Source organism: Eptesicus fuscus, chromosome 23, assembly GCF_027574615.1.
Source record: "Eptesicus fuscus isolate TK198812 chromosome 23, DD_ASM_mEF_20220401, whole genome shotgun sequence".
NCBI lineage: Eukaryota > Metazoa > Chordata > Mammalia > Chiroptera > Vespertilionidae > Eptesicus > Eptesicus fuscus.
The window spans coordinates 1,942,781-1,967,572 of record NC_072495.1 but is presented as its reverse complement, the minus strand read 5'-3'; the positions used below and the strand labels follow the sequence as shown (position 1 = coordinate 1,967,572).

At 59.2% G+C, this 24,792-nt stretch overlaps 1 protein-coding gene across 1 annotated transcript in view; it reads left to right on the top strand.

Annotated features, from left to right (window-relative positions):
• Window positions 1–24,792, top strand: part of GRIK4 (glutamate ionotropic receptor kainate type subunit 4) — a 204,195-nt gene that overhangs the window by 163,163 nt on the left and 16,240 nt on the right. The window contains exons 13-17 of the mRNA XM_054712522.1: window positions 6,059–6,168; window positions 10,221–10,394; window positions 13,371–13,536; window positions 15,016–15,241; window positions 18,794–18,922. Coding sequence (XP_054568497.1) covers window positions 6,059–6,168; window positions 10,221–10,394; window positions 13,371–13,536; window positions 15,016–15,241; window positions 18,794–18,922 — 805 coding nt within the window. The remainder of the gene's footprint in view (window positions 1–6,058; window positions 6,169–10,220; window positions 10,395–13,370; window positions 13,537–15,015; window positions 15,242–18,793; window positions 18,923–24,792) is intronic.

Sequence of the window (24,792 nt, the reverse complement as noted above, 5' to 3'; positions counted from 1 at the left end):
GTCCTCAGGACTGTTCTTTGAGGGAAAAGGGCCAGGATTACAATTCCATCTTAAACGAGGAGCTCACACAGGGCTGGGCCTGGAATGCAGGTGTCCCTACTCTCAGAACAGTGTTCCTCTCAGAGCTGCGCCTGGCAGAATCCCTGGGTGTTCCCTAGCTCACACCGTTTCTTGAGCCCACCCTACCCCCTCCAGCACCTGGGCCCCGAGGGAACACCCAAACGCAAATGGAGACAGGGATTAAAGGTGAGAAAGAAATAAAGGCCAACATTGAATCAATGCCAAGCATTTTGCTGGATGTATTACCCCTTTTTCAAGAAGGTCTTTTCACTTCAGAAAGATTGTCTAGGGAAATGGAGAACAGTGCTGAGTAAACCAGTGAATCATTCCTAATACTGCTTAATATTCTATTACAAGAAAACTGAAAATGAATAGAGTTTTATTTCTTAACACTAAATAACCTAATAGCCCATATAATGGAACTATGGCTTCCTGAATCATTTTAATGTTGATTATTTATTGAGTGCTCCTCTCTAAAGAAGCTGAAGGTGTTTTATCAACTTTAGTAATTCTCACATTCTCCCTCCATGCTGATCATGGTGTCCTACAATACGGAAAAAGAAGTGGCACCAGAGAAGTTGAGTGGTTTGCCTAGCATCACTCAGCAAGACAAAGGCAATGCCAGGGTTAGAACTTAGGTCTACTCACACCTGATTTCCAACAAGCAACGTGAAATAGATAGGCTGCATCTGGGCTGTATGCAGGCAACAACCCCATCCGTGGGTTTTATGTAAGAGGAATTCATTGATTACCCTTCCCCCCTGGGAGTCAGAGATGAGAATTGCATGCTAAACCAAAATGTCATCAAGACAACTCATTGCAGACACACTGAGGGGAGCTCTGCTTGGTTCCTGGGTTGGGACAAGAAGGAATTATGCTCTTCTGCCTCTTCCTGAAGGAGTAATGGAAACTGTTGTCTTATGTCTTCATCCCAAGTGTGTTCTATTGACCATTGACCACGACTGGTCTCTGTAAATTGCCTTGAGTTTCAACGACTTTGCCAAGCCTTTGTCATTAGCTCTGCTGGAGAGGGGATGGAGTACAGGGAAAAAAGAAGATTCATAACAGTAGTTTGTATGTAGGGAATGGTGACTAGGGTACAACTTTACACAAACACAGGAGGCCCCACCACAGTCGGACCCACTCTCTCCATCCGGAAAGGCTGACATGGTGCCAGTGAGATGGAATCACTGGCATCTAAGTGCCTTCCTCCAGGAGCGAGCCTGGTGTTGCCCTGATGGCTTCCCTGGAGAGCCCTAGGGGACCCTTATGACTCATGTTATAACCACAGGAACCCCGGGATTTGGGGAGTGACTATAACCAGATGGCACCCCAGCATCGTTAGCAGGTGTCCCTGTAGGACACCTGCTGCATCGAGGGAGTGTCACTATAAAAGTACGTTCCCTCCTATCACATACCCCCTCCCCCGTTCATTTCTGATTGCCATTAGACAGGAAGAGGCAAGCACATACTAGTGCACAGCCCTCACTACGTGTCATCGAGTTCTCAAAGCAACCCCAGGGGACAGGTTTTACTGTCACCCCTGCCACAATGGGAACAGAAGCCCAGAGAAGTTGGGTGACCTGCCCAGTGTCACAGTTTGTAAGTGTAAGCCACGTTCAGTCCAAGTCTGCTTCCATTTACTGCTTGTCCTGCATGACTGGCTCTCATGCACCTGTTCCAGACTCTGGAAAAGCCCTGTGTTCTTCCTGTGATGTCACCTACCCCAGGACACACAAAACGGAGCATCAGGGAGTTATAGGTTCCTTTGAGGAGAAGAGGAATTGCCTACTTGCAAGGGGAGTTTGGTGCCACTTCATAGCCCGTGGGCAGCTCCACTGGTAACATTCAAAGAGCCTCACCGTGTGGACGGCTCAGCTGGTGACCAGCCCTTTGGCTCTCTCCCACCATCAGGGATGCTGGCTCTGGTGCGGTTCGTCTGAAGCAAAACTCAAGGGGACCATTTCGAATTCTGGTGCCATCTAATTTTCAATCCCATCAGCAGAGCTTGACTTGTCCTAGGCAATTGGGACATAGACATTTATAACCAATTGCCGACCTTCAGAGTGGTGTATTCCTCCTAAAGAATGGTGTATTCCTCCCAAGAAACTAGAAACATCAGTCAACAGAGACGTGTACAACCAGTGTAAATGCCTATAGGTACCACAGAGTATATCTGTTGTATTAAGGCATTATTTATTATTACCCAAGATCGCACAATTTGTAAGTGGTGAAACCAGGATTCGGTTCTAGGCAGTCTGGCTGGCTGATAAATAATGGTGGTTATAAGTAAGTGATGTCTAAGAGTACTGTAAGGGGTGAGATGGAGCACATTGGAATTCTCCTGGCATTGAGGAGAAGGTGTGAAAGTAATTATTGAATCAAGATAAGAAGGAGAAGACACAGTCCAGGGGCCATTTAAAGGAAAGCAAGCAGGGCGTCCGTATGGCAACAGACCAACAAATGAGCACCAGATAAACGGAACCCATCGCCATGATGTCAGCACGGCATGCGCCCTCCCTGGGCCAGGACCCTCCCTGGACCTTCCCACCCTTCAATGTGGAGACCTGGCATTGAGAGCCAGAGAACACAGGGAAGCACTGAGTTATTCGCCATCATATACCTTTTGGGTTGAGGAAAATCTGTTACTTGGAAGAAATGCCTATGGCATATGGATCTGATTTGCTCCAAGCACGGTACCTCAGAAGTCTTGGGAAGAAAGCCATCTAAAGCGTCCCCACGGGAAAAAGTGGTAGGCGTTCGGAGCCTTGCAAGTCACATACTCCTCTTGCATCATATAAACTGTGTGGGCTCTGCCCAAGCCTAGACAGCGGGGCCCCGACCCAAATCTCAAACGACTGCCCCTCTTTGCTCTCCGGTTGGCACCGGCCAATCACAGGAGGAATCAGATGGTGTCTTGCCAAGTGACTAGATGTGTTCAGGGGAGCTGCGTCCTTATAGCACAGTGTCACTCATGGTAAAATCAAGGATAGATTCTGACTTCAGCATGTAATGGGGTTCCAGATTCAGAAAGCAACAAGGAGAGATTTTTGCATAGATGTCTCTCAATTGAGACGCAGCGTAAGATGATCATGACTGACAGGGCACATGGGACTCACGTAATGTTTGCCCAGAGTCGGTGGCCGTGCAAGGTGTGGGCGTGCCAGCCCCCACCCCCACTGGGCTCTGAGGATGGGGCCTGCGCAGTCTGCCTGCTGCTGGCTCTTAGCATGACGAGGAAGACGCGCCAGCCCCATACAAAAAAGTGACATATCTTTGCATAGCCAGGCGTTGGCTCGCCGGTTTCCTAAGTGTGCCTGTTTCGGTTGCAGTTTGAATTCAGTAATATTTTGTATTAGTTTCAGATGAACAGCAGAGTGATTAGACAGTCATTTGCTTCACAGCGTGGTCCCTCCCCTGATATTTCCAGTCCCCTCCTGGCACCACTCGGGTCATTGCCGCATCGTTGGCTACATTCCCTGCGCTGTGCTTTCCATCCCTGTGACTGTTTTGTAACTGCCAATCAATACTTCTCCATCCCGTCACCTTTCACCCAGCCCCCTCCACAAGGCAACCTCAGTCTGTTCTCCGTGTCTATGAGTCTGTCTGCAGAACCCCTGTGCTTAGCACTGAGTTTCTATTCTATTCTCGGACGTCCTAGATTTCTGGAATCATGAAATCACATCATTTTCCATCGGGAATGGTCCTGTGGGAGCCCCTGGCCAGTGGTCTCACCGTGAGTGGACGTGGCCAGCCTGGCACGAGGCCACAGGAGCAGTGGGAGCTGAAGGGAGAGGCCGCCTGGCATGGCAGCCACGACTCGGCTCCAGCAACTGAGAAGATAGGCCCGGTGTCGCCGGACCACCCATCAAAAGCAAGACAGCCAGAAATCTGGATTTTTAAATGAAATCTCCATAACTAATGCTGGCAACGAATCAAAATGTGTGAACAATGCCGGGTAAACAAACAGCCTGTCTGTGGGCTGCGTGTGGTATAAGCACAAGTGTGTCACCTCTGGTCGAGTCCAGCTCCCACCGAGGCTGGAGGGGGTGTGGACTCACAGCTCAATCAGGGGGCAGGTTCCTGGCTCCCTTCTTCTCCTCCCTCCCACTCCCCACAGCTTCCTGCTCCTGGCTCCATCCTTCTCCTCCAGGTCCACTGTCCACAGCTTCCTGTGACCAGCTCCCTCCTTTGACTCCCATGACTCTGGCCAAACACATCCCTGGGCCGGGAACAAGCACTGCTTCCCTGCAGCGTCGCCGTCCCAGCCTGAGCTTTATGTCAGAAAACCTGTGTCTGCCAACAAAGGACAAGTGATGGCGAGGATGCGGAGAAAAAGGAACCCTCGTGCACTGCTGGTGGGAATGCAGACTGGTGCAGCCACTGTGGAGAACAGTATGGAGTTTCCTCAAAAAATTAAAAATGGAACTCCCATTTGACCCAGTAATCCCACTTCTAGGAATATATCCCCAAAAACTCAGAAACACCAATCAGAAAGGATATATGCACCACTATGTTCATAGCAGCACAATTCACCATAGCTAAGACTTGGAAACAGCCTAGGTGCCCATCAGCAGATGAGTGGATAAAAAGCTGTGGCACATCTACACAATGGAATATTACACTGCTGTAAAAAAGAAGGAACTCTTACCATTTGCAGCAGCATGGATGGAACTGGAGAGCATTATGCTAAGTGAAATAAGCCAGTCAGAGGAAGATAAATATCACATGATCTCACTCATTTGTGGAATATAATGAACAACATAAACTGATGAACAAAAATAGGTCCAGAGCCGAAACCGGTTTGGCTCAGTGGATAGAGCGTCGGCCTGCGGACTGAAAGGTCCCAGGTTCGATTCTGGTCAAGGGCATGTACATTGGTTGCGGGCACATCCCCAGTAGGGGGTGTGCAGGAGGCAGCTAATCGATGTTTCTCTCTCATCGATGTTTCTAACTCTCTGTCCCTCTCCCTTCCTCTCTGTAAAAAATCAATACAATATATTTTTAAAAAAATAGGTCCAGAGACATAGAAGCATCAAACATTCCATCAAACCTCAGAAGGAAGGCAGAGGAGGGTGGGTGTAAAGGGGAGAGATCAACCAAAGGACTTGTATGCATGCATATAAGCCTAACCCAGCGGTCGGCAAACTCATTAGTCAACAGAGCCAAATATCAACAGTACAACGATTGAAATTTCTTTTGAGAGCCAAATTTTTTAAACTTCAACTTCTTCTAACGCCACTTCTTTAAAATAGACTCGCCCAGGCCGTGGTATTTTGTGGAAGAGCCACACTCAAGGGGCCAAAGAGCCGCATGTGGCTCGCGAGCTGCAGTTTGCCAACCATGGGCCTAACCAATGGACACAGACAGTAGGGAGGTGAGGGTATGCGCTGGGGGTGGGAATAGCCGGGGAGAGGTCAATGGGGGGAAAAGGAGACATATGTAGTTCTTTAAACAATAAAGAATTTAAATTTAAAAAAGAAAAAGAAAACGTGTGTCTGAGTCCCAGCCCTCACTTCTTCGCTGTGTGATCTGAATACATCTCCTGGCTGCCCTGGCTTTGGCTTCTTCACTTAAAAATGGAAATTATAAGCTGTGCCCCACAGCACTGGTTTGCGGTTTATATGAGAAGGTCTCACTGTGTGTGACCTGCAGAGAAAGATGTGTGTCCCGCTCCAGCACCACGGACAGCGACCGCTCAGAGCCGCCTCCGCCCTCCGGGCTGCCTGGGAGCGCAGGGCGGGAGCGCACAGGCACTGCGGCCCCTCTGCTTGGCCAAACCACCTTCACCCGGGAAGTGACCTGGCCTGGGCTGATCTTTCATTTCGGAGCTGCCCCCTCCGCATTTCCACCCCAGGTCACTCCACCCGGTCAGCCAGAGCCCAAGGCCATGCCATCCAGGACCAGCCCAGCGCTCACCAGACCCTGCCCCCTGCCTGGCCCCAAAGCCTTCTCATCGAACGTGTGCAGTGAGTCTTGTTGTTATTTCCGTCCCCAGGGACGCAAGCCTGGCTACTTCTCCTTCCTGGACCCGTTCTCTCCAGGTGTCTGGCTCTTCATGCTTCTCGCCTACCTGGCCGTCAGCTGCATCCTCTTCCTGGTGGCTCGGTAAAGTCTTCCCGTCCCTTTCCTCACACTGCCACCTCGTGTCCACCTCTGGGAACTACCTGGGAGGGGCGGGGAGGAGGAGAAGGCCTTGATGGGAGGGAGTCAGAACCTGAACCACTCTGCCCAGCAGTTGGCCTGGCACTATCCACCCACCCATGGCACACACATTCCCGCCTGTGTACAACGCCAACAGGTGAGCTTGCCCAAACTTGCGTATGCAGCCCTGCCTCTCGCCCCGCCTGCTCCCCTGTCTTCAGCCCCTGTTCATGCAGGAGCCTTAGGAGGAAGGAGGGGCGGAGGCGGAGGGGCAAGGAGGTCCCTCTGATTAAGCACTGTGCACTCCACTGCGCTGGCATCAGTCTTCGCCAGGATCTGCCACAAAGTGCTGAGTGATAAGCAATAGGAATGGGGATGGAGGCCTAAGCGCTAAGGCTTCTCTGCAGAGGCCTGGCCTCTCCCCAGCCCAGAGCTGCCTGTGAAAATACAGCTGTCTTGTTGAACCGGAACATGAGGGTGGCAGATGGCAGGGAGGCAGGATGGAGAGAGGCTTTTGCCAGTAACATTAAGACACATGGTCCAGCTCGGCCAGCGGGGCGCAGTGGTTGAGCATCGACCTATGAACCAGGAGGTCATGGTTCAATTCCTGGTCAGGTCACATGCCCCGGTGGTGGGCTTATCCCCAGTGCGGGGCATGCAGGAGGCAGCCGATCAGTGATTCTCTCTCATCATTAATGGTTCTCTCTCTCCCTCTCCCTCCCTTCTGAAATGAATTATATATACACACTGAGTGGCCAGATTATTATGATCTCTGAACACATAATAATCTGGCCACTCCGTGTATATCCTATATAATAAAAAGCTAATATGCAAATTGTCCCCTTGACCAGGAGTTTGACCAGCAGGCAGGCCGGCCAACCACCCATGTCCCCTCCCCCTGGCCAGGCTGGCCGGACCCCCCCCCCCATGCACGAATTCATGCACTGGGCCTCTAATATAAATATAAATATAAATATAAATATAAATATAAATACACACACTGAGTGACCAGATTATTATGTGTTCAGAGATCATAATAATCTGGCCACTCAGTGTATATATACTAGAGGCCCAGTGCATGAAATTCGTGCATGGGGAGGGGTGTCCCTCAGCCCAGCCTGCACCCTCTCCAATCAGGGACCCCTTGAGGGATGTCTGACTGCCAGTTTAGGCCCGATCCTGTGGCAGTTGGACATCCCTCTCGCAATCTGGGACCACTGGCTCTTAACCGCTCGCCTGCCTGCCTGGTTGCACCCCAACTGCCCCCCCGCCAGCCTGCCTGGTTGTTCCCCAACTTCCCCCCTGCTGGGCTTATTGCCCCCCAAATGCTCCCCTGTCGGCCTGAACACCCCAACTGCCCCCCTGCCGACCTGGCCATCCCCCAACTGCCCCCCTGCCAGACTGGTCACCCTCTAACTGTCCGGAAGGAAGTCGGACATCCAGAAGATGTCCGGTCACCCGGTCTAATTAGCATATTACCCTTTTATTAGTATAGGTGGCCCAGATCAGGGGTTGGGAAGAACCTGCCCTCCCCTCTCCCTGGAAGCCGAGACTGCCCTGGGCCTATGGAGAGCCAAGGAGCCTGCAGGCTGAGGCCTCCTGGGCTGTGCATAGGAGGGTGTGCTCTCTGAGGCTTGGGGCATGGACCAGCCTGGCCCTCCATTACCCAGAAGCAGGACCCAGGCCAGGGGCTCCTCGTCCTCCCTCAGAGGTGCCTCCCCTGAGCTCGGTGCCCGCAGTGAGGACAGCGAGGGGCCTCCCCCGACCTCGGTGCCCGCAGTGAGGACAGCGAGGGGCCTCCCCCGACCTCGGTGCCCGCAGTGAGGACAGCGAGGGCGCCTGTCCCGAGCTCGGTGCCCGCAGTGAGGACAGCGAGGGGCCTCCCCCGACCTCGGTGCCCGCAGTGAGGACAGCGAGGGGCCTCCCCTGACCTCTGTGCCCGCAGTGAGGACAGCGAGGGCGCCCCCCCCGAGCTCAGTGCCCGCAGTGAGGACAGCGAGGGCGCCCCCCCCTGAGCTCAGTGCCCGCAGTGAGGACAGCGAGGGGCCTCCCCCGAGCTCGGTGCCCGCAGTGAGGACAGCGAGGGGCCTCCCCCGAGCTCGGTGCCCGCAGTGAGGACAGTGAGGGGCCTCCCCCAACCTCGGTGCCCGCAGTGAGGACAGCGAGGGGCCTCCCCCGACCTCGGTGCCCGCAGTGAGGACAGCGAGGGGCCTCCCCCGACCTCGGTGCCCGCAGTGAGGACAGCGAGGGGGCCTCCCCCGAGCTCGGTGCCCGCAGTGAGGACAGTGAGGGGCCTCCCCCGAGCTCGGTGCCCGCAGTGAGGACAGCGAGGGCGCCTCCCCTGAGCTCAGTGCCCGCAGTGAGGACAGTGAGGGGCCTCCCCCGAGCTCGGTGCCCGCAGTGAGGACAGCGAGGGCGCCTCCCCCGAGCTCGGTGCCCGCAGTGAGGACAGTGAGGGCGCCTCCCCTGAGCTCAGTGCCCGCAGTGAGGACAGCGAGGGCGCCTCCCCTGAGCCAGTGCCCGCAGTGAGGACAGCGAGGGGCCTCCCCCGAGCTCGGTGCCCGCAGTGAGGACAGCGAGGGGCCTCCCCCGAGCTCGGTGCCCGCAGTGAGGACAGTGAGGGCGCCTCCCCCGACCTCGGTGCCCGCAGTGAGGACAGCGAGGGGGCCTCCCCTGAGCCAGTGCCCGCAGTGAGGACAGCGAGGGCGCCTCCCCCGAGCTCGGTGCCCGCAGTGAGGACAGCGAGGGGCCTCCCCCGACCTCGGTGCCCGCAGTGAGGACAGCGAGGGGCCTCCCCCGAGCTCAGTGCCCGCAGTGAGGACAGCGAGGGCGCCCCCCCTGAGCTCAGTGCCCGCAGTGAGGACAGCGAGGGCGCCTCCCCCGACCTCGGTGCCCGCAGTGAGGACAGCGAGGGGGCCTCCCCCGAGCTCGGTGCCCGCAGTGAGGACAGCGAGGGCGCCTGTGCGGGAGGGTGACTGCTCAGAGGGCGCCTGCGGGGCTGAGGGGCTCTGTCCCCCTCAGCAGCTGCTCCGCTCGGCCGCAGGGCTAGGCCTCCGTGTAGGCCCCACCTCTCTGTGTGTGTGTGTGTTGGGGGGTTCTCCCTCGGGGCCGGCTCCTCAGTGGCCCTGGGGAGCTGTGCTTCCTCCCATCAGAAGACGGGCCCCCAAACCAAGGGGAGCCCAGCTGGGGCAGTTCCCCGCCGCCCAGGGGTGTTGCGTCACCCAGTCTCTGCTGCTTCCTGGAAATCAAAGCCACGTTCAGGAAGCCATCGGGCCCCGCAGGGAAAGCCCTCTGACCGCCTGGTGGTCTTCAGAGGCGCTGTGCGCGCTGCTTGGCCACCACCTGCCCCTGCGGCCTGCAGCCCGGGCCAGTGCCACGTCCCTGTGGTCAGTGACAGCTGGGCATCCCCGGGCACCGGCACGCTGCCTGGCCCTCCGCGGGCCGCACTGTCTGCTGCCCGTTAGGAGCGCCTGCCCGGAGCCTGGCTTTGCTGCTCCCCAATTCTCTCCTGCCCCTTTGATTGAGCCCCTCCTGCATCAGCAACCACAGCCTCAGGTGACCTTGAAGGTGCTGGAAATGGTCCTCCAGCTTGGTTACCAGCCATTCTCCCCGCTCCCCCCTCCCCACACACACACACACACACACACACACACACACACACACGCCTGCCTCACCCTGCCTGCCAGAGCCGGAACCTCTCAGCCAGTCGCAGGCTCCGTCCTCGCCTGTTTTGTGCCCTGGAGCTCTGCATCAGCAGTCATGTGGGAAAGTAAACGTGTGTCTACCATGAAGGAAAAACAGCGAGGCTGCCCGTGTGATCCAGGCCCCGCGGTTTGGGTGGGAAAATCCAAGTCCAGGAAAGGACACCTGTCTCGAGCTCAGTGCCCACAGTGAGGGCTTGCCCAAGGCCACGAGCCCAGTGACAGTGCAGACCTGGGGCCAGGAAGGGGAGCCCGCCTCTCCCGCCCCGTCCCCGTGCCCCTCCGCGGCACCAGACATGTTCCTTCTGCCCCCAGGTTGACGCCGTACGAGTGGTACAGCCCGCACGCCTGCGCCCGGGGCCGGTGCGGCCTGCTGGTGAACCAGTACTCCCTGGGCAACAGCCTCTGGTTCCCGGTCGGGGGCTTCATGCAGCAGGGCTCCACCATCGCCCCGCGGGCCTTGTCCACGCGCTGTGTCAGCGGCGTCTGGTAAGATGGCAGGGAAGGGCCTCGTGGGCGGGGGCCGCGGGGGGCCTGCCTCGGATGAGCCCTGCTCGGGGTGCACACCGCTCGCCTGGGCCAGAACCTCGCTCCCCGTGGGAGAGCCTCTGCCTGGCCAAGCCCACCAGCGGGGAGTGGAGGGACGCTTTGGGGCATCCCGCCCCTGCCCTTCCCCGCCAGCAGTCTGCACACGAGGGAGCCGAGGCGGGAGGGAGACGGACTGAGAAAACAGCCCGAAAGGCCTCAGCAAAGCGAGGACGCGGTCAGGCTTGGAAACGGCCTGTGCGGATGTGTGCGAACAGGAGGCGCTGCGGGCGGAGCCTCGCCCAGCCGCCTGCCGCCTCGCCGCCCTCCGCCAGCCTCCTGCCCTCTGCACCGGGCGCGGGGCTTCCCAGGCCTGTCCACCTCAGCGGGGAAGGAGGGGGGCGGGGGGTGCAAATCCGTAGTCACTCTGAATTAGACAGGCCCTCGGGGGCAAGTGGGCAGCACACAGCCAGCCTCTGGTCTCCCAAGCAGGGGGCCAGCCTCCCCCCAGAGCTCCCTTCTCCTCCCTCCTTCTCCTCCGGCTCCCCCGGGGCAGCCGCTTCAGTGGGGGCGAAGCTCTTTGAAACGTGAAGGTGCTGTTGACGTGTGGACTAGACTTGCTTCAGACGGGGCGGGAGGAGCTGACAGGGAATGTGCACCGAGAGGGAAGCGTGCAGAGCGCCAGCCCCGCCTGCACTCGGAAGCCCACCTCGGGTGTGGCTGTCACACACGGTCCAGGGTGTGAGGCCCGGGACAGGGCGGGGCGTGTCTGCACTGGACCCCGTGCGGGGCAGGGCCGTCTGCTCAGCAGTCAGAGCGGCTGACAGGACGGGGAAACGCGGCTGGGGCAGCAGCCCTTCCAGGCTGGGCTGTTGTTCTCTGGGTTTAAAGCATGTGGACGAGGTGCTCGCCGTCACGCAGCGGCTCGACATAGTGAACCGGGTTCCCGTTGCCCAGAACGGAAGGGACAGTCGCAGAGCATCTCACCGTCCAGGAGGCCTGGGCAGATGCCATGGAGACAAGACCGTCAGCTGCAGGGTCTGCCCCGCCTCCTGGGCCTGCCTTGCAGAGGGTGCTGCTCCCGTGGCTGCGCCCAGGCCGCCGGCCGCTCTGCCCGCACCGGGCCCTCCGTGTGCAAGTGCCTGGCCCCGGGGCTCAGCGTGTGTGGGAGGCGGCGCCCCAGCCCCAACCCGAGTGGTGCTGGCGCCTCCCTCTGCCCCTTGGAGTTCTCGGTCGTTAACTCGGGGCTCGGTTTGGTAGCTCGCGGGGGGACTGGGAGCAGAAGACAGGCCGCCCTTAGCCTCCTCGCCCAGAGCAGGTGGCAGACAGCGCCGTGGAGCCGACGAGAATGCCAGCTTCACCACGGACGGCCCCTTTCAGACGGGAGCGGGGACCCCGTGCTGCCGAGAGGGGGGCGGGTAGGGGAATGTGCTTTCTCAGCAGAGGCGAGGCCTGCACTGACCTCTGACCCCTTCCATTGCCACAGGGGCATAAACAGCCACATGCCCAAGGCTGGAGCCGAGTGTGAGGGCTGAGGAACCTCCCCAGCCAACGCCAAGGTGGCGTCCACGCCCAGGGCTCCTTACCCCAGAGTCCTAGCCAAGACTGCTGAGCACGTCACCTCACCCTCACCGGGCCACTCACCTCACCGCCCCGGCTTCCTCGGGGCGTGGGCATGAGAAACGACTTCCAGCCGCGTGCGGAGCTGGGGCGGGAGCCGGAGGGCAGGTCTGGGCTGTAGAGCACACTGGCCTACGGTCACACGCAGGGAAGGCGGCCAGCGGGCCCCCCACAGCGGTGACGGGTCCATCTCCACCTTCTCTACACCCACACTCGGCTGGGGTGCACAGGTGACCCGGCCCCTGACCTCTCATCTGCTCTCACGGATCTCAAGGCCGAGCAGGCGTTAGCACCCGCTTGCTAGACATGCCCCCCCCTCACCTGCCCCGGCCTCACAGTGGACAGGACAGTGCCATGACTAGAACCGTCACCTCCCTGGGGGCCTGGCACACGGGTCTGGGGACTGGGCATGTGACTGCCCCCATCAGGTGCCCCTGTCTCCTCCTGGGACGCAGCCCGCGGGAGCCCTGGACGTGGTAGCAAAAGGGACACACAGCCGCCTGGGGGCCGCTGGCTGCTGAATTCGGGGCCGCCCCACGCCTGCGCGGGCAGCGTCTTCCCCGAGTGTAAGGCCCCGTGGACTCAGCCTCCCGAGTCACAATGTGTGATCATCCGGCCGCAGGCAGGCCCAGGTCTGTCCTGGAACCCTATACACAAGGGGCTTAGGGTGCAGAGCCATGCTGCTTGTCTAACTCCTCCAGGGAGCACATGGCTTAAGGGCTTTGGTGTGCATGCTGCCCGCGTGGCACATCGCTGTCATTTTAAATCCGCTCCGTCCGCCCAGTAAAGCAGGCTTCTCCTTCGAATCACACGAGCATGTTGTCCCAACTGCCACTCCTGAGCAGCTCCAAGGCGCTTGTCCACAGCCGTGAGGAGTTTCTGCGGTGACAGGCGTAGAACTGGCTTCCACACGAGCTGCTGGGCAGGTTGCCCTCGGAGCCGCAGGGCCTCGTCTGGAAAGCCAGGGTGAGCGGCCGTCCCTCCAGCCAGGGAGTGCGTGGGGCGGTGCCTCGCACACGGCATTGCTCCCCAAGGTTGGCTGCATCCTGAGGAGACAGCCCAGCTCCGAGCAGAACCTCAGAGCCTCCGCCCATTCCTGTCAGACTCCCAAACTGCCTCCTGTGCATGCACAGCCCTCATTGAGTAACAGCCCCATCTTTCCGGTAGGAAACAAGGAAGACCCTGTCTCCTTCCAGGCAGCCTCACACACCTGGTCCCTCCCGCGAGGGACCCGGTCTCACTCCCCGCTGCAGCAGCACCAGGTGGGGCCGGACTCCTGGGCGTGCCCTGGGGACACGGCGTCCTGTGCTTCCTGTGCAGGTGGGCATTCACGCTGATCATCATCTCCTCCTACACGGCCAACCTGGCCGCCTTCCTGACGGTGCAGCGCATGGACGTGCCCATTGAGTCGGTGGACGACCTGGCCGACCAGACCACCATCGAGTACGGCACCATCCACGGCGGCTCCAGCATGACCTTCTTCCAAGTAAAGCCACTTGGTCGCTCACCAACAGGGGGATGGGCAGCATACCGGGGAGACGTCTGTCCCCGAGACAGGGGCCTCTCTCCCCACCCAGATCTCTCTGGAGCATCTGCTTTGGGGCTCGTTTTGTGGAGCGGGAGGAACCCGAGTTCCACAAAACGCCCCTGAGGTCCCCAGAGACTTGGGGCTAGTGTCAGCCTGTCCCGAGTGTTCATGCAGACAGATAGTGGTAGGGGAGATTATTTTAGGTACTATTTGGCAGAGCTAATTTTTTAATCGCAGTAGCTTCATATTTCTTTTTAAATGCGTGTTAGAAATGTATATGCAATGAATCTAATCTGTACTTTTATTTATATTACTGCATAGGATGAGGCTAATGCATATATTTAAATGCTTTCTAAGTTACTTTAATTTTATAGGTCACTGAGACAAAGCAAGATTAGAATAATACACAAATGACTGGAGTGTAAGGAACACTAGATTAAAACGCTCTGGTTTTATTGATCCCAGACTGGAGGGGTCTCAGATCAGAACCCTAGTGGCTGCTTGGGATTCCCTTGCAAGGCCCAGAGGCCCTGCCATGGGGTGAGCTGCGCAGCAGACGGAGGGTGGGCTCCCACAGGCTCAGGACCCCGGGGAAGCAGGGGCCCGGAGTTAATGGTGGAATCAGCCATGTTCATTTTCATGAACACTTCAGGCCTCCGTTTCTGTTTCCCATGAGTCCTGGAGCCTGTGGATACGGGGCCAGTGATGACACCCTGCTGACAGGGTTTGGCGAGACCCCGGAGCGCTCCGCCCGTTATTACCTGTTGTTGCTGGACTGGAGCTGGCTTAGGGCCGCTGGGGAAGGCATCTCTGTGGAAGTCCCGGCTTGAGCTGGGGCCACTGCCCCAGCCTGAAGGCCGAGGCAGGACACCCCCAGTTCCCATTCTCACTCCATCCGACAGGCCCGGCTGCAGCCTCTCGGCAGATGCGGCCACACCAGGCACCCAGCCTCCAGGCAGAGGCCACAGCCTGCGGACCTGTCCCTCCCTGTCCCTCGGTGAAAGGCGTCAGGGCCCCATCCCCCCTCCCGCCATCAGGCGTTGGGAAGTGCTGGGCCAGGAAGGGCCATGGAATAGGATGGGGACAGGGAGCAGGAGGGCCAGAATGTAAGGCCCACTGTGACTCCCACCCCACTTTGTTTTTTGGTTAATCCTCACACAAGGATATTTTTCCTTTGATTTTTAGAGAGAGTGGAAGGCGGGGGTGGGAGGGAGAGACAGAGACACATCAATTGGTTACCTCCCTCACACACCCCAACCTCAGCCAGGGAGGAGCCTGCAACCAAGGTCCATGCCCTTGACGGGAATCGAACCAGGGACCCTTCAGCCTGCAGGCCGATGCTCTATCCACTGAGCCAAACCGGCCAGGGCTCTCTTCCTTTTTAAACTAGCATTTCCTTTTCTCTTCCTCCTCCTGCTCCCGTGCGCCCTTTCCCAGAACTCCCGCTACCAGACCTACCAGCGCATGTGGAATTACATGTACTCCAAGCAGCCGAGCGTGTTCGTGAAGAGCACAGAGGAGGGGGTCGCCAGGGTGCTGAACTCCAACTACGCCTTCCTCCTGGAGTCCACCATGAACGAGTACCACCGGCAGCGCAACTGCAACCTCACGCAGGTCGGGGGCCTGCTGGACACCAAGGGCTACGGCATCGGCATGCCCGTCGGTACGCAGAGCCCGGCCCCGGGCGCCTCAGCCAGGCGGCGGAGCGCTAGGCCCCTGAGGGCAGCCCGGGATCCTCAGCCCGTTTCTAAGCCCAGGGGGGCCGTGGCGTTGGGTGGGCACTGCTGAGAGCTCAAAAAGAGCAACCCACATGCTCCCACTAACCAGGGAGCAGTTCTCAATCCTTACTAACTGGAGGGCCGCTTGATTAGGTATGAAGTAATTAGTTATTATTTTAATATGTTTTTATTGATTTCAGAGAGGAAGGGAGAGGGAGAGAGAGAGAGAGAAACATCAATGATGAGAGAGAATCATGGATCGGCTGCCTCCTGCACGCCCCACACTGGGGATTGAGCCCACAACCCAGGCATGTGCCCTGACCAGGAATCGAACCGTGACCTCCTCATTCATAGGTCAACACTCAACCACTGAGCCACACCGGCCAGCGATGAGTTAATTCATTATTACATGGCATGTTGATGCCCTTGGTGGATTCTTTCAGCCTCTGCTTTCCCCTCTCCTGCCCGTTGGCCGTTTCTCTGTTGATTAGCATCTCGTAGTGGGAAGGAGAAGGAGAAGATGGTAAAACTCAAATGAATTCATTTTGCTACTAGTGTCCCTGGGGAAAGTTTCATTACAGAAGAAGACTGACACGATTTGATGAGATGGCTTTCAACTCACATGTGTTCTCACGGATGCCCTGCTCTGAGTCAGCGTCTGAGTCAGCGTCCAGCTTGCGGACCGCGTGCCCTCTGGCTGGCATAGGAGATAGAGAGGCTTGGCTTCCAGACAGTGGCCGCGGCCCTGCTTCTAACGGTGCTGTGCTCCGAGCGCTCCTACCAGAGCTGCAGGGAGGCCGTTGAGCTGCCGGCTGTGATTGTGGGGCATCTGACAGGGTTCCCAGGTGATTGGGTGCAGACCCTCCTCCACACGCCACCGGGAGCCATGCTGTGTAGGGCTGACCTCGTCCGGCCTGTCCTTGTGCAAGGCCACAGGGAAGAAGCGGGAACTGAGGCCATCAGGCCAGTGGGGAGACTGACATGCAGCTGTGCATCTGTGCTGGCACCTCACACGCACCGCTCGGACCTCTACAAGCTATAGGCGCCAGGGAGCCCTGGGAGAGGGGAAGAGCATGGGCTGCCGTCAGGCCGGCTGGGGATGCGCCTGCTCGCTGGCCGTGGGGCCTTGTTTCGGTCCTTTAACTCCTCTGAGTCTCCGTCATCCCGCTTGGAAAACAGGTGGCTCCTACCTACCTTGTAGGGTTCTTGTGAGGGTGAAACCTGGCCATCGAGTCAGGTGCCTTCCCACAGGCCCACACCTAGCCTGCTTGGGGGAACGTTGGCGCCCTCCCGCCTCTTCCATAGTCCCCTGTGTTTTTTGATAAAAGCAGATAACTTTTAGCAAGGCGGGCGATGGAAAACTAGCCAGGTGCTGAGGGGCCAAGTGGCAGACAGAGCAATGGAATGTCCTCCCGCGGGCCCCGGGTGCTGCTGAGGTTCGGCTGGAAGCGCCTTGAGAACGGCTGGAAGCGCCTCGCTGGGCTGGGCAGTTGCCTTCAAGCCTGGGCTGTTCATTGGTCCGCCGGCTGCCACATCCCTTAGTCCCAGGGCCTCTTGCCCGCAGGCCGTGTTAAGTGTCTACTGCTCGGGAGGCCTGCGGCCTGGGGCTGGCACGCCCAGCCCAGGCTTAGCTGCCGTGGGCAGGTTCCTTCTTTTGTGGGGTCCTGGGCTGTCCTTGCCTGTCAAAGTGCAGCCCCTGCAGGGTATCACCGTGGAGCTCCCTAAAAATGCAGACCCCCCTGAATCAGAGTCTGCAGCTCAGCAAGATCCCCAGGTAATTCCTGTGCACGTTAGAGTTTGAGACACTCGTCTACTTGTCCCACCCTGCTGCCTGAGTTCCTGAGTTTTCCACCATAGTCTTCCCCGGGACAGCTGCCCTCAGGCCTCCACAGAGCGGGCAAGAACACTGGGCAGCCCTGTGGATTTCCAGCCTCTTGGCAGTATTTTTTTTTTAATTTTTATTTTTTTAGTTCAGAACGGAAGGGAGAGAGAGATAGAAACATCAGTGATGAGAGGGACTCATTGATCAGCTGCCTCCTGCACGCCCCCCACTGGGGATCAAGTCTGCAACCCGGGCATGTGCCCTTGACCAGAATCAAACCCAGGACCCTTCAGTCTTTAGGCTGACGCTCTACCCACCGAGACAAACGGGCGAGGGCTTGACAGTGTTTTCTTAATGATCTCAGGCCTCAGCCTGTGCCGGGCACTGAGCCTTCCACGGTTTTATTTAAGCCTGTCTTTGTGATTACATCTAAATCTAGAATCAAAGCTCCCTGACCAATATGGTCCAGAAATTGTTAAAAGAATTGTTCTGAGCAGAAGCCTTCTGAGTGGGGAGGGAGGGGGAGGGAGGGAGGAGCAGTGTGACCAGGGCGTGGAGCAGCCGGGGGGGTCTGGGTGCCAGTACCCGGAGGGAGAAGACGCACTTCGACCCCACTGGGTGGGTGTCATTCATTGGTGGCTGCTCTGGTTAATGTTAGCTGTAATGTAGAAAGAGGTATAAATGCCCAGAAATCCTATCTAATAAAAGAGTAATATACAGATTGATCATCACTGCAACACACAATATAGCTGCCCCCATGTGGTCAAAGATCCTGCCCCCATGTGGACACAAGATGGCCACTACAAGATGGCCAGCAGGAGAGGGCAGTTGGGAGGCACCCGGCCTGCAAGGGAGGGCAGTTGTGAGGGACCAGGCCTGCAAGGGAGGGCAGTTGAGAGGGACCAGGCTTGCAAGGTAGGGCAGTTGGACGTGATCAACCCTGCAAGAGAGGGCAGTTAGGGGTGACCAGGCTGGCAGAGGAGAGAAGTTAGGGGCAAACAGGCTGGCAGGGGAGCAGTTAAGCATCAACCAGGCTGGCAGCGGAGTGGTTAGGGGGTGATCAGGCTGGCAGGCAGAAGCGGTTAGGGGCAATCAGGAAGGCAGGCAGGCAAGCAGTTGGGAGCCAGCAGTCCTGGATTGTGAGAGGGATGTCCAACTGCCCGTTTAGGCCCAATCCCACCAGGGCAGTCGGACATCCCTCCAGGAGTCCCAGATTGGAGAGGGTATAGGCTGGGCTGAGGGACAACCCCCTGCCGTGCACGAATTTCGTGCACCGGGCTTCTAGTTATTTAAATAAAGTAGAAAACAGACACCTGCCCGCCTGAGAGGTTACGTCACAGATTCTCCTCTTTGGCCTCACAGCTGGGATGCCGATGGAGGCTTTGCAAGCAGCTTCCTGCCTGTGTGTGTCCTGGACCACAGGGGCCCGCGGGTGGGAGCAGGAGCAGGAGCCACGCTGCCCGGGCGCTGCCCCTTCCCCGCACGCTCAGGGCCTGGCCAGGGGCCGGGAGGGAGGGGAAGTTCCTGAGCTCCTCCTCTCCTCCAGGCCCCAGGGTCGCACCCAGAGCAGCGGCTGCAGCGCCCCCACCCCCAGGGAAGTGGGGATTGGCCGAGGCTCCGGGAGGGAGCAGGTGCCGGGGAGGACTCACGCCCTGCCGGGCTCTCTGTGCCGCAGGCTCAGCCTTCCGGGACGAGTTCGACCTGGCCATTCTCCAGCTGCAGGAAAACAACCGCCTGGAGATCCTGAAGCGCAAGTGGTGGGAAGGGGGTGAGTGCCCCAAGGAGGAGGACCACAGAGCCAAAGGTAAGGCCCGGACCGAGAGCTGTGCCGTGTCCGGCCGGCCGGGCTTCCAGGCGTGTGCACAACAGGCCTTGGGAGGAGCGGGGCTGGGCTGGGCTGGCTCCTTTCTGAGCGCCCTGGCAGAGCCGAGTGTCAATGCCCACCTGGCCCAGGAGCCAGAGGCACTTCCACCCCGGCTCCCTGTCCAGCGACCTCCCACCTGCCCACCTCCCACCCGCCCACCTCACCCGCCCACCTCACCCGCCCACCTCACCCGCCCACTCCTCACCCGCCCACCTCCCACCCGCCCACCTCCCACCCGCCCACTCCTCACCCACCCACCCCTCACCCACCCACCTCCCACCCGCCCACCCCTCACCCGCCCACCTCTCACCCGCCCACCTCTCACCTGCCCACCCCTCACCCGCCCACCTCTCACCTGCCCACCTCTCACCTGCCCACCTCTCACCCTGACCCCCCCCCCTCACCTGGACACCTCTCACCTGCCCACCCTCCCCCTCCCTATCCTCACCTCTCCCCACCCTGCCCACCCTTACCCCTCCCCACCCTCTCTTCTCCCCACCCTCCCCTCTCCCCACCCTCACCCCTTCCGAGGGTCTTCAGCCCCAGTATTTTCTTTAGGGGACACATACCCTGCTTTGCTCAGAGTCCCCGATCAGACCAGCTGTGGGCCAGCTGGTGCCAGTCGGTTATGTTTAGAAGTGCGTCCTGGCTGTGCATAAGGCATAGCGCTCCCCTCGCCATCTGCTGCAGCTCTGCCCAGAAAGGTACCTGCACTCCCCGAGGAGGGCAGGGGGGGTGCACGGAGTGATAGCACCGCGTCCCCACCCTCTGCGTGAGGAGCCCAATGAGCGCCTGGCGTCCCTCAGTCTTTCCTCGGGCTCTACCCTGAGGGGACCTCGCGCCTGTGCCTCATGGGCGCGCCCTCCTTGTTCAGGGAATCTCTGCTCCTCCCATCGCCGGGCCGCGAGGCCACACCCTTCCTGGCTGTCTGCTCCCCAAAAGTCAAGTGTGGAGGATGCAAACTCTGTGCGTCCAGAGGAAAGAGAGATGGGGGGACAGAGAAAGTCATCAGGGGACTTTCGAGGGTTGGACAGAATGAACCCGATGAGAAGGTGCCCAGAACCTGAACAGACAGGAGGGCACTGCAGGCAGCAGGTGCCCGAGGACAGGCCTGGAGGCAGCGGCCGCAGTGGGCAGGCTGTGGGCAGAGTCCATAATGGGCAGGCAGTGGGCAGGCTGTGGGCAGGCTGTGGGCAGAGGCCACAGTGGGCAGGCAGTGGGCAGGCTGTGGGCAGAGTCCATAATGGGCAGAGTCCATAATGGGCAGGCAGTGGGCAGGCTGTGGGCAGAGTCCATAATGGGCAGGCAGTGGGCAGGCTGTGGGCAGAGTCCATAATGGGCAGAGTCCATAATGGGCAGGCAGTGGGCAGGCTGTGGGCAGAGTCCATAATGGGCAGAGTCCATAATGGGCAGGCAGTGGGCAGGCTGTGGGCAGAGTCCATAATGGGCAGAGTCCATAATGGGCAGGCAGTGGGCAGGCTGTGGGCAGAGTCCATAATGGGCAGGCTGTGGGCAGAGTCCATAATGGGCAGGCAGTGGGCAGGCTGTGGGCAGAGTCCATAATGGGCAGGCAGTGGGCAGGCTGTGGGCAGAGTCCATAGTGGGCAGGCAGTGGGCAGGCTGTGGGCAGAGTCCATAATGGGCAGGCAGTGGGCAGGCTGTGGGCAGAGTCCATAATGGGCAGGCTGTGGGCAGAGTCCATAGTGGGCAGGCTGTGGGCAGAGTCCATAGTGGGCAGGCTGTGGGCAGAGTCCATAGTGGGCAGGCTGTGGGCAGAGTCCATAGTGGGCAGGCTGTGGGCAGAGTCCATAGTGGGCAGGCTGTGGGCAGAGTCCATAGTGGGCAGGCTGTGGGCAGAGTCCATAGTGGGCAGGCTGTGGGCAGAGTCCATAATGGGCAGGCTGTGGGCAGAGTCCATAGTGGGCAGGCTGTGGGCAGAGTCCATAAGGGGCAGGCTGTGGGCAGAGTCCATAATGGGCAGGCTGTGGGCAGAGGCTGCAGTGGGCAGGCTGTGGGCAGAGTCCATAATGGGCAGGCAGTGGGCAGAGGCCGCAGTGGGCAGGCAGTGGGCAGAGTCCATAAGGGGCAGGCTGTGGGCAGAGTTCATAATGGGCAGGCAGTGGGCAGAGGCTGCAGTGGGCAGGCAGTGGGCAGGCTGTGGGCAGAGGCTGCAGTGGGCAGGCTGTGGGCAGGCAGTGGGCAGAGGCTGCAGTGGGCAGGCAGTGGGCAGAGGCCGCAGTGGGCAGGCAGTGGGCAGGCAGTGGGCAGGCTGTGGGCAGAGGCTGCAGTGGGCAGGCAGTGGGCAGGCTGTGGGCAGAGGCTGCAGTGGGCAGGCAGTGGGCAGGCAGTGGACAGAGGCCGCAGTGGGCAGGCTGTGGGCAGGCAGTGGGCAGGCTGTGGGCAGAGGCCGCAGTGGGCAGGCTGTGGGCAGGCTGTGGGCAGAGGCTGCAGTGGGCAGGCTGTGGGCAGAGGCTGCAGTGGGCAGGCAGTGGGCAGAGGCCGCAGTGGGCAGGCAGTGGGCAGGCAGTGGGCAGGCAGTGGGCAGGCTGTGGGCAGGCAGTGGGCAGGCTGTGGGCAGAGGCCGCAGTGGGCAGGCAGTGGGCAGGCTGTGGGCAGAGGCTGCAGTGGGCAGGCAGTGGGCAGGCTGTGGGCAGAGGCTGCAGTGGGCAGGCAGTGGGCAGAGGCTGCAGTGGGCAGGCTGTGGGCGGAGTCTGTGGTGTTGCGGGTGGAGCGGAGATGAGCCCAGGGAGAGGTGGCTGCCCACAGGGCGGCACCAGGGGAGCTGTGGCAGCCACGTGGCCCTCCACCACCCATCCCTGTGCAAACGCATGTGATTGAAAACCATGTGATCTGACCAGGGCGGAGAGCTGAAATAAAGTGAGATTGTCCACAGGTTGGCGTTGGTCAATGGCCCGTGACAGCGGAGGGAGAGCGTGCTGGGAAAGAGGCCCTTTAGCAGGGGACGGGGAGGGGACGTGTTGCGATGGAGCTGAAGCATCTGAAATGGAAGTGGAGGCCCTGGGCAGGGCGAGAGCCCTTGGTCCTTCCTGGGACTGACTAGTGAGGCCCTGGGCCCCTCTCCCACCCCGCCGCGGCGCCCTCTGCTGGGCGGGCGCTGGGCAGAGGACACTGCATTCTGCGTCTCTGCCTGGATGACGCCCCTTAGACAGGGACCCAGTCTCACTGCTTCTGGGTCCCCAGCCTCCCCCAGCGCCGGGCACAGGTCGGCGGGCCGTCACGTTGGCGGGAGGGGACTGTGCTGCCACGGCTGTGCCTCCGGGGCCCCTGCAGCCACGATTGGCCTTCCTCGGTGGCCTTTATGCCCAGGGTTTTCCTGCAGCCCCGGCGCCCCTCCTCTGGGAGCCGGGAGCAGAGCAGGCGTGGCCTCGGAGCCTCGCCTCCCTCTCCCGCTGCCCTGATGCTCAGCTCTCCTTTCTGCTGCCCGAATCCCAGGGCATCGCCTGGCACCGCTTTCCCTTGAGTGGCTACTGAGTCACCTCACTCCCTGGTTTCCCCTGCGTCCCTGACCCGAACCCGCCGCAGGCCCTCGCTTTGGGTGCTCACTTCTGCGTGTGTGTGTGTGTGTGTGTGCGCGCGTGTGCGTGTGCATGTGTGTGTGTGTGTGTGTGTGTGTGTGTGTGTGCTTATCTACGCTCTCAAGCAGACACGTGGGGATGGCGACCTGGGACTGGGCGCCTCGGGTTTTCGCGCAGGGACCTCGCTGTACCGTCTCTCCCCTTGGATGTCACCGGAGTCCAATGGGCTCTGAGCGCCCCCGGGAGTGAGGCTCTTCACGTCTTCACACGCCGAGCACGGCTCTCTTCCTGAGGCAGGTCTGAGGATTCGGGACCAGGGGCTGTGGGTCAAACGTACCCCACTCCACAGATGCTCTTGTGCTAGACACTGCTTAGGCCATGGCGCCCGGTGGCCCTTCGCGGGAGAGGCAATAATTTTCCATCTCAGGCCGCCAGGAAGGGTCCCTGTCTAAGGGGCCGTCACCGAGGAAGTGGGAGGAGTTCACCCGTGCTCAGCGCTCAGCACCGTGCCTGGCACACAGGAAATGAGTGCGGGTTCTATTCTAAAACCTCGGTCTAAAGGAGCAGTAGGCACAACGAGAGTCTAAGCAGCGTCCACAAGCCTCGGTGCCTGTCCACTCTCCACGCTCCGTAAGGCTACATAGCTCTCCGAAAACCGACGCTTGGGGCATTTACTTTGTGTTTGTTGACATCTGTCTCTCATGGACTAGGAGAAACCCAAGGCCAGGGCCCGGTTCTCATTTTCGTATCCCAGTAACCAGCATGTTATCCGCAGCAGTATTTGATGGAAGGATAAGCAACAAATGAATGAATGAATGAATGAATGAGCAAACTTCTAAGGACCTCCAGCCCGGTACCATCTTCACCCTCATCCTGTGTCTGCTTCCTCCCGAACAGGGACACTGACCCCAGGTGTGGGCACTTGGAAGTGTTCACAGTCCCCATTGCATCCAACAAACAGCCTGCAGCCTGCCTGCGGGCCCTGTGCTAGGCTCGGGGATGACAGAAAGGAATACGACACGGCCCTGCGCTCAGAGGGCTGGAGCGCAGAGGGCTGGAGCGCAGAGGGCGGCACGGCGCGTCTGTCTGGTGGCTGCGCGTGGGACTGCTTTAATGACGGGAGTTATGACGCCCAGAGGAAGACGTGACTGATTCTGGGCAAAGGTCAGGAATGCTTTGGGGAGACGTTTGGCCAGGACCCCGAAGATTTGTTAGAGCCACTGTTTCAGGAGCGCTGGGAGCACAGGGGCTGCCCTCGGCACTGCTCTGGGTAAGCAGGAGGAGGTCGGAGCTGCAGGGCGCTGAGACCTGGCAAAGGCCCTGGGACTGTCCATCAGCGTGTCCCAGGCCTCCCTCAGAGGGCGAGTAGCAGAGGAAAATGGTTACACTCCTGGGATGTGCGTGCATAGCCTCAGGTAGCCCACCATGCTTAGAGTTTCCTTAAAGTGTTCTGTGTTGTCCTACAAACACATGTGAATTTTGCATCTGACCGCATAATATAGGCATGTTTATTTAATGTAGAAATGTTTTTCCTGCCGAAGCTTGAAATAAATCAGCATTCCAGGAAGAAGCCCACAGACTGCCCGGAGTTTAGCTGGTGCCCTGGCCTGGCACGTGAATCCCACTCCGGAGCGACCGGGTTGGAGGGCATTGGCTGCAGACGTCCTGGGCTCCGGGGGAGAGGGGGCAGCATGGAAGCAGTGCTGTGGGGTAGAGCTCTGAGCTCTGGGTGGCATTCGTGGGCCCAGGGCACCGTCATTGCAGAACAATGTTCTTAGCAGTCACAGTGTTTGGCCCTGGCCGGTATGGCTCAGTGGATAGAGCGTCAGCCTGCGGACCAAAGGGTCCCGGATTCGATTCCAGTCAAGGGCACAGACCTTGGTTGCAGGATCCTCCCCGGCCTGGGCCCTGGTCAAGGCCCGAGCAGGAGGCAACCCATGGATGTGTCTCTCTCACATGGATGTTTCTCTCTGTCTCTCCCTCTCCCTTCCACTCTCCCTAAAAAATCAATGGAAAATACCCTCGGGGGAGGATTAACAAAAAGAAGTCATTGAGTTTGATTTGCTAGAAAAGTGCTTTGGAAACAAAAGGGTAATTGCCTGCAGGGACTTAGCGTGCAGCTAGAGAGAGTGAGGAGAGCAGAGGAAAGCCAGGTCCTCTGCAAACCGGATGCCCAAGGGCTCCCTGGTCAGGACGGCCTTCCGAGCAGGAAGGCGGTGCTGCACGTGGCAGGTCCCGGAAGGAGCCCGTGTCCTGCTGGGAGGTGGAGAGTGG